General features: G+C 41.7%; 1 protein-coding gene across 2 annotated transcripts in view; it reads left to right on the top strand.

Moving 5' to 3' along the window:
- Positions 1-9,123, top strand: part of CUNHXorf56 (chromosome unknown CXorf56 homolog) — a 17,173-nt gene extending 8,050 nt beyond the window's left edge. The window contains exons 3-7 of one of the 2 annotated variants that reach the window (XM_008073607.1): positions 2,335-2,376; positions 4,207-4,345; positions 5,519-5,608; positions 7,123-7,215; positions 8,693-9,123. In XM_008073607.1, the coding sequence (XP_008071798.1) occupies positions 2,335-2,376; positions 4,207-4,345; positions 5,519-5,608; positions 7,123-7,215; positions 8,693-8,755 (427 nt within the window). In that variant the 3' untranslated portion in view covers positions 8,756-9,123. The remainder of the gene's footprint in view (positions 1-2,334; positions 2,377-4,206; positions 4,346-5,518; positions 5,609-7,122; positions 7,216-8,692) is intronic. The other variant, XM_021706736.1, reaches the window with a different exon arrangement.
- The last annotated feature ends 403 nt before the right edge of the window (positions 9,124-9,526 follow it).

The raw sequence follows: 9,526 nt of genomic DNA, 5'->3' as shown, positions 1-9,526 counted from the left end.
AGGTTGAGGCTGCAGTGGCAGGGAGTGGCCACTGCACTTCAGTCTGGGCGACAGAGTGAGACTCCAACTCAAAAAAAAAAAAAATTGTTTTGGCTATACTGGATTTCTTGTAATTCCTTATTTTAGGAATTCCTAATTTTCGGATCAGCTTAAATTTCTGCAAAACAATCAGCTAGGATTTTGGTAAGGTTTGTGTTGAATCTGTAAATTAATTGAGGAATGTTGCCGTCTTAACAATAGTAAACCATCTAGACCATGAGCATGAAGTGTCTTTATATTTATTTAGGTCTTGTTTATTTGTTTTCAGTGTACAATTCTTATACTTCTTTTGTTAAATTTATTCCTCATGGTGAATAAAAGTAGTGAGAGTGGCACCCTTATCTTGTTCCTGATGTTAGGGAAAAAGCTTTTAGTCTTTCACCATTAAGTTTGCTGTTAGCTTATGTGGTGGTATGTATATATAGTTATGTGGACACACACACACACACACACACACACACACACACACACACACACCACCACTACCACCACCACATAAACTAGCAGCATGTGGTGGTGTATATATAATGGTGGAGTGTGTGTGTATGTGTGTGTGTGTGTGTGTGTGTGTATGTGTATGTATAATTTTTTTTGAGTCAGGGTCTCACCCTTTTGCCCAGGCTGGAGTGCAGTGGCATGATCACAGCTCATGGCAGCCTCCACTTCCTGGGTTCAGGTTATCCTTCCACTTTACCATCCCAAGTACCTGGGACTAAAGACACATGCCACCATGCCCAGCTAATTTTTTGTAGAGATGAGGCTTTACTATGTTGCACAGGCTGGTCTCAAACTCCTGGGCTCAAGCAATTCTCCCACCTCAGCCTCCCAAAATGCTGGGATTATGAGCCTGAGCCACCATGCCTGGCCAACCAAGATGTATTTCTAAGTGAACACAAATAATATTTGCCTCTGGGAAAGGAAACTGGGTGAGTGGAGGATATTTACTTTTCATTTTATATTCTTTTTTTTTTTTTTTTTTTTTTTGAGTTGGAGTCTCACTCTGTCGCCCAGACTGGAGTGCAGTGGCCACTCCCGGCCACCGCAGCCTCGACCTGCTGGGCTCTGGCGATCCTTCCGCCTCAGCCTTCCAAGTAGCCGAAACTACAGGTGTGTGCTATCACACCCGGCTGATTTTTTTATTTATTGTAGAGATCAGGTCTCGCTGCCCAGGCGGGTCTGGAACCCGCGGGCTCAGGCAATCCACTCACCTCAGCCTCCCAAGGCGCAGGATTACAGGCTGAGCCACCGAGCCCGGCTTATATTCTTAAAATATAAAATGCCTGTTAAAAAGTTAAAGAAGGTCAGGTATGGTGGTTCAAACCTGTAATCCCAGCACTTTGGGAGGCCAAGGCGAGATAATTTTCTGAGTCCAGGGGTTTGAGACCAGCCTGGGCAACGTGGTGAGACATCGTCTCTACCATAAATCAAAAAATAAGCCGGGCATGGTAGCACGCGCTTGTAGTTCCAGCTACTTGAAAGGCTGAGGTGAAAGGATCGCCTGAGCCCAGCAAGTCAACTCAAAAAAAAAAAGTTAAACAAGGGAAGGGGAAGTGAGGAGGTCAGTCAGAAGTTGTTACAGTAGTCCAGGGAGTTGATAATGGTGGTGTAGGCCAAGATGGAGACAGGAAGGTAGAAAAGAGCAGACAAGTTTAAGATCTTTTTTTTTGGAGATAAAATCCATAGGATTTGCTGATAAAGTGTGGGTGATGAGAGAAAGAGAAAAATTGAGGATGAGAGGTTTGTGTTAAGCAATTACATGGGCAGGATTTAATCCTTGGTTATCTAAGGCCAATATTGTGTGGGCTCTTGAGCTTGACTGCCTGGGCTTGGATTTAACCTCCTCTGCTTCCTAGCTCTGTGACCTTGGGCAACTCATGTGATGCTTTGTGCTTAGGTTCCCTCATCTGTAAAGTAGGAATAATAATGTGTCCTACCTTACAGGGTTGTTGTAAGGATTAAATGAGTTAATACATGTATAATTTAGAATAGCTCCTGGCTCATAGTGAAAGTACTGTAAGTCATTGCTGCTATTATTGTTGTTATTATTATAACTGCTGTTGCTACTAGGACTAGGACTACTTTACTGCTCCTCCTCCTCTTCCCTCTGTCAGGGAGATACCTGACCCATGTCAGGGGCTCAGTAGATGTCTGTTGAAGGAAGGAGGAAATGTTTAATAAGTTGATCTATGAAATGAAAACTTTTGAAAGGCCCTCTGAAGAAATGGGATGGTGAGGTTAATAGGTTATGAGATTTGTTCATATTGTTTTACTTTTTAATTTCCATTTTTTGTGTAGGCCTGAAGGCATTGAGCGGCAATACAGGAAGAAGTGTGCAAAGTAAGTATTAACATTGTGGGTTTCTCTAAGCATAGGCAAATAGAAGCATACTGTATGAGGAAAATAATTATTTGGATACAATTCGCTGTTATGTCTTTATCTTTATCATCTCAATTGCCTTCAGACTTCAGCTAACACAAATACCAGTATGCTCCCTCAAAAATGAGTTTTTAAGAGTATAATTTTTTAAAAATTGAGATGTAGTTTATATATAACAAAATTTGCCCATTTTAAGTGTACAATTTGATGAGTTTTGACAAAAGTATTTAGTCATGTAACACCACCACCATCCTGATCTAAAACATTCCAGCACCCCATGTTCCTTTTGTAGTTAATCCTCTTCTCTACCCATCTCCCCGGTAGGCACTGATGTGCTTTCTTTCACTATATGGTTTTGCCTTTCCTAAAAATTAATGTAAATTCTACAATATGTGTTCTACTGAGTACAATATGTACCTGTTGCACCTGGTTTATTTCACTTAATTTTTTGGGATTCATCCAAGCTGTTATGTGTATCAGTTATACGTTCCTCTTTATTGCTGAGTAGTATTTCATTGCACCACATTTTGTTTACCCATTCACCCATGGAAGGGTGTTTTGAGTTGTTTCTGGTTTGGGCTATTGCCAGTATAGTTTCTATGAACATGTCTAGTATAAATCTTGATGGAGACGTGTTTTCTCTTGGAACGGGACTGCTGGGTCATGTGGTAAATGTAACGGTGTAATTTAATCCAGACCTATTTATAAAGTTTATTACAGGACCATAGACTTACAATAGAACCTTAGTTTAAAGAGCATTATTTAGAGAAAAAAAAAAAAAAATTCCAGCTTTAGGCTGTTAATAGTGAGAATATTAAACTATAGTAAGTTCAGTTTTGATGTAACTACAGTCACATTTTGGCTCTCAGAGGACTCAGACTAGGAGAATTAAAGCAGAGGAAAATAGATAAGAAGGCATTTTAGATCGAGTGTGGTGGTTCATGCCTGTAATCCTAGCACTTTGGGAGACTGCGATGGGAGGATTGCTTGAGCTAGGAATTCAAGAACAGCCTGGACAACTTAGTGTGATCTCATCTTTACAAAAAAAAAAATCGACTGGACGTGGTAGCACATGCCTGTAGTCCCAGCTACTCAGGAGGCTGAGATGAAAGGATCACCTGAGCCCAGGAGGTGGAGGCTGTGGTGAGCTGGGATCATACCACTGCACTCCAGTCTGGGCAACAGAGTGAGACTCCCCCCCCCCCCACAAAAGGCATTTTAGCTCCAAGCCACAGTGGATTTATTAATTTGGTTTTATCATGCCTTATATAGGTCTACTTTATTTAGCTGAAAAAGCATAGTAGTGGCCAACCAAAGAAAGTGGTAATTACTCCAGAAATTAGTTTGCCAACTACTGCAATGGAATCTTTATGCTTCCTCTTGACACTGCAAAGACAAAACAAAAAAGCCAGACGAAATGCCCAAACTAGTTACCCAGATGCCTGGGAAGAATGGCAGCAGTTTTGACTGAAAAGTGATCAGTAAGTAGCATAAGTCAGCTGTTCCCAAACGTGTCTTATGATAAGAATCACTTGGGATGCTGATTAAAATGACAGATTCGCAGGCCTCACCCTCATTTGCTGAATCGAGATCTTTTGGGGAAGGACCTAGAAATCTGATCAGCAATTTTAACAAGCACTTAAGTGATTCTTATCCAGTAGTTTTAGGAAACACTGGGAAGAGCTTTATGCCACAAACAAAACTATTTCCAGAGTTTAAGCTCACTTTGTGAATCACTGTTTTGGTAATTTGGATTCTGAGTTCTCCCAGAGATTCACTGTGCCATTGCAGGTGTGGACTGCCACTCTTCTACCAGTCCCAGCCGAAGAATGCTCCCGTGACCTTCATTGTGGATGGAGCAGTAGTCAAGTTTGGCCAGGGCTTTGGGAAAACGAACATATATACTCAGAAACAAGAGCCTCCTAAGAAGGTAATTATCATTGAAGGAGACAGACTGCTTAATATAGCTACAGATCTAGCCCAAATTTTTAAAGAGGATTATAGTGCATGAGAAATTGCTCATTATGGATGCATTCTTTATTAAGACTGTGCCATTTTTGTGTATAAGCAGACGCTACAGAATTATAACATCTATTATGTGTTCTTTTTTCTTTCCTACAGTTGCCTCGTGAGTAAGGTTAGAAATTATATGGTTTTTATTCATTTATTTCCTTCAAAATGTTCTTTTACAGAGAGATGTTATCTGTTATTTTGCACATTTTTTAAACAATTAAAAACAGAATGAATTAAGCTAATTTAAAAATATATTTTAAATACCCTTGATGGGTCAGATGTGGTGGCATCTCCTCCCTTTGGGAGGCTGAAGCAGTAGGATCACTTGAGACCAGCCTGGGCAACATGGTGAGATCTCGCCTCTAAAAAAAAAAAAGTCAGGTGTGAGGCATGCCTGTAATCCCAGCTACTTGGAAGGCTGAGACAGGAGGATCATTTGAGCCCAGGAGTTTAAGGTTGCAGTGAGCTATGATTGTACCACTATACTCCAGCCTGTGCAGCAGAGTGATACTCTGTCTCTAAGGAAAGAAAAAAGAGGACCCTTCACAGGCGCAGTGTAGTGGCTCATGCCTATAATCCCAGCACTTTGGGTGGCCGAGACAGGAGGATCACTTGAGGCCAGGAGTTCAAGACCAGTCTGAGCAACATTAAGTATTAAGGATTCTTCTTTTTTTTCTTCCTTCCTTCCTCCTATTTTTTTTTTTTTGTGAGACCTTTTTTCTACAAAAATAGAAAAATTAGCTGGGCATGGTGGCATGCACCTGTAATCACAGCAACTTGGGGAGTCTGAGAAGGGAGGATTGCTTGAACCCAGGAGTTCAAGGTTACAGAGAGCTCTGATCAAACCGCTCTACTCCAGCCTAGGTGACAGAGGAAGACCCTGTCTCAAAAAAAAAAAAAAAAAAAAAAAAACTTGATGGAAAATGATAGAAAAATGTGATGTAAGCAAAAACATTGGTGCTTTTAGATAGGTCACCCTGTCCCAAAGAGGTAGTGTTTCCTCCAACACAGGCGTGTGCACATGGACACACTCACGGCTCATGGATTCTCTTGTGGTGAACTGAACTGACGCCTCTTCCTGCCACTCCAGGTGATGATGACCAAACGGACTAAAGACATGGGCAAGTTCAGTTCTGTTACTGTGTCTACCATTGATGAAGAGGAGGAGGAAATTGAGGCTGTAAGTGCCTCTGCTCTCAAGGGAACTGGAATTTGGGGTGGGGGGAGGGGGAGGAAAGGGGACTCTAGAGCTAGAGCCTCCAAGTAGTAGAAAGATGAATGAAGGTGTGCTTTTAGCCTCAGCTGTCCTGGTAAGAAACTCTGTGATACTGGCCTAGTTCCTGGTTCCCAGAATCTCAGGGACATCTGTAAGACGAAAATCAGAGAGTTGAATGAGATCAGTGATTTTTTTTTTCTGTACTGTTTTTGAGATGCCTTAGAGGGCAAAGCCCTTATCCCTCTTCATTTGAAAAACTACTGGGGGCCGGGTGCGGTAGCTCACGGCTGTAATCCCAGCACTTTGGGAGGCAGAGGCCAGAGGATTGCCTGAGCCCAGGAGTTTGATACCAGCCTGGGCAACTTGGCAAGACCTCATCTCTACAAAAAAAAAATCAAGAAATTAGCTGGCATGGTGATGTATGCCTGTAGCTCCAGCTACTTGAAAGGCTGAGGCAAAAGGATCGCCTGAGCCCAGCAGGTCGAGGCTGCAGTGGCTGTGAACGTGCCTCTGCACTCCAGCCTGGGCAACAGAGTGAGACTCCAACTTGAAAAGAAAAGAAAAGCTGACCCTCCTGGGCAACTTGGCGAGACCTCATCTCTACAATAAATCAAAAAATTAGCCGGGCGTGGTAGCGCGCGCCAATAGTTCCAGCTACTTGAAAGGCTGAGGTGGGAGGATCGCTGGAGCCCAGCAGGTCGAGGCTGCGGTGGCCGGGAGCGTGCTACTGCACTCCAATCTGGGGGACAGAGTGAGACTCCAACTCAAAAAAAAAAAGAAAACGAAAAGAAAAGCTATTGGACAATTGGACTGAATTATTTCAGGTCTCTTGCAGTCCAGCTCTGATGGTTTGTGAGTCTGTCCCTAGCAGTAGCAGCAATTACCTTTATGATCCTTCAGTATAATGATGTTTATAGAGAGATGCTATCTGTTATTTTACAAATGGTTTCAGTTGAAACCTAAACGCTCCTGGAGTATTGAAAGGATGAAGAGTTGAAAGGTAGCAAGCCTGAGCAACATAGCGAGACCCCATCTCTACAAAAATAGAAAAATTAGCCAGGAGTGGTGACTCACACTTGCAGTCCCAGCTATGGGAAGCTGAGGCAGGAGAATCGCTTGAGGCCAGGAGTTCGAGACCAGCGTGGGCAACATAATGAGACCCTGTCTCTACAAAAAATTTAAAAAGTTAGCCGGACGTGGTGGTTTGTGCCTGCAGTCCCAGCTACTTGGGAGGCTGAGGCAGGAAGATCTCTTGAGCCCAGAAGTTTGAGGCTACAGTGAGCTATGATGGTGTCCAGCCTGGAAGACAGAGCATGACCCTGTCTCTGAAAACAATAAAAATAAATTTTAAAAAGAAAACAGTCCTTTTATTTCAGACATGATTTCATGAATTTGAGTAGTATTAGTTTCTACATATGGTCTCTGTTGTTACTCTTTGGTGAGACTACTGGTTTAAGGACACTTCTTTGTTCCTTCAGAGAGAAGTTGCTGACTCATATGCACAGAATGCCAAGGTTATTGAAAAACAGCTGGAGCGCAAAGGCATGAGCAAGAGGCGACTGCAAGAGCTGGTGAGTGGTGGGGGTAGCAAGGTGCTGGGCCGATTATTTGGATTTCTTGGTCTGAAAGACCTCCAGCTGGCAGGGAAATCCTTTAGGAAGTCTGTTTGGAGTCACTAGAGAGGTTGGGTGCTAGCTTTCTATCCCTGGTCTGTGACTGTTGATATACCCTGCTCTGTAGTCGTGACCACAGGATCTAGGCCCTAAATCTTGATACTTGTTAGATAGTCCTAATTAGGATGATATTTTAATCTATTACTTGTGGTTCAAGGTCAGGAATTAAAAGGTCAAGATTTCTGGACGCTGTCCTAGAATATAATGGGATATATGGGAGCTACCTTGGGCTGTATTAGGATTAGGGCTGGTCATTGCTTCATAAAGCACTGCTAGTTTTCTGCATTATTCATGAGGTCTGCATATCTATATAGGATGGTGCTTACATTTTTTGATAATAATTTACTTATATTTCATTAAACTCAGACATTATTGCATTAGTACTTCATCAAAAGGTATACCAGTCTTTTCTAATGACTAGTGGATTTTGGTGACAGAGGTGGTGGGTCCTGGGAGCTGCTTTACCTTGCCATAGTGGTTTAGAGCAGCCTGAAACTTTCTAAGGTGAAAGGCCAGTACTTTATTTTTTTAAAATGTCCAATTTGGCTCAGCCTATAATCCCAGCACTTTGGGAGGCCGAGGTGAGTGGATTGCTTGAGCCCCCGGGTTTGAGACCCATGTGGGCAACTTGATGAGACCTTGTCTCTACAATAAATAAAAAATTAGCCAGGCGTGGTAGCGCGCACCTGTAGTTCCAGCTACTTGGCAGGCTGAGGCAGAAGGATCACCAGAGCCCAGCAGGTCGAGGCTGCGGTGGCCGGGAGCGGCCACTGCACTCCAGTCTGGGCGACAGAGTGAGACTCCAACTCAAAAAGAAAAAAAAAAAAAAAGAAAAAGTTCAATTTGTCATGACCAGATTTGTAACTTGTAAAATACAATAAAAATGAATTGGCCTCCATTTTTATTAGATTCTTTTATTATTACTCTGTCAAATTGCAATATAAGTTTCTAAATGGTTACTATCAATTTTTGTACATATCTTGCATGGACCAATAATAAACAGTTCATGGACCACACAACTTTAAGTAGCTTTGTTCTAAAATAGTGTTCTGCTTGTTCTGTCAAGAATAGGTTACTGGTTTGCCACAATATTGATTCCTTCCGCTCTTGGGGGCTTCTGGGGACTACTGGAATCCTTGCACTGATTTCCTTTGACTGCAGCCTTGTCTGTTTCGCCTACAAATAGCATTTTCTTTGTGTGCTATAACATCAGAAAGATTAGAATGCTGTTGTTTAGAGTTGCATAATGATTTTAGAACCACGATTCTAGTTTGGATACTAAAAGCTTTAAAGCATTTTGGGTGATTAGGATAAGGAAGGTAAATAGGAGTTTCATGTCATAGATCAAGACATATACTTTTTTTTTCCTTTCCAGGCTGAACTGGAAGCCAAGAAAGCAAAAATGAAGGGGACCTTGATTGACAACCAGTTCAAATGACCAAGACTTTTCTCTGAGCCCAAACTGGAGGCAAGCATTTAGATCAGAAGGAAAAGTAACTTCTTGATTATATGGACTGGTTCCTATTTATGTCCCAGCAGAAGGTTTTACGTTGCTTTCCATTAATTCTCCTACATTGAGAGAGGTCTTTAACTGAGTCCATTTGACCTGCTTTCTAGGAGATAGATTTTTCTAAGTCTTTCTGTATATAGGCTTTCTGTACGATTTTTTGTCCATTTGATGTAACTTCTTCAGCTGTGTAGAAACTTTCTGAATAGATCAGTGCTTGAGTGTCTCTAGTTTCTAAAGTGGCTGTTTTTATTCCTTCTTCAAAGTTAATAAAATGTTTAAAGATTTTTTGAAAAGTATCATGGTGTGTCATTGAGAAAAGTGGTATGAATTACATTTAGTTACAGCAAGTCATATCCTTTTAAGTAACTCTTGTCTCTGTTCTTAGAGTGGTTCTTAGAATTGGCTGTGGTTTAAATCTTTCTACTGTCAGAGGAGATTCATTAAAAGCCAAAATCTGCATAAAGCTTTCTTTACTTCATACATTAAAGCTATAGGTGAGCCATCCCATGTCAGAATTTATACTTGATGAAAGAAAAGCCAGATTGTAAATGAGGGAGTAGGATAGCTCAGATTTTAATGAAAATAGGGTCTCAATAAATAACCCAAGGGGGCTACCATCTAGTCAGGCAGCTAGCTAAGAGTACTGCTTCTGTGTATGGGTACATGGGAGGGAAATATTCTAGATTAAGAAATGATACT

Source organism: Carlito syrichta, unplaced genomic scaffold, assembly GCF_000164805.1.
Source record: "Carlito syrichta isolate Samal-C Ts95f unplaced genomic scaffold, Tarsius_syrichta-2.0.1 Scaffold315966, whole genome shotgun sequence".
In the NCBI taxonomy this organism is placed as follows: Eukaryota; Metazoa; Chordata; class Mammalia; order Primates; family Tarsiidae; genus Carlito; species Carlito syrichta.
The sequence above is the reverse complement of the archived record's forward strand: the minus strand, read 5'-3'. Positions and strand labels throughout refer to the sequence as shown.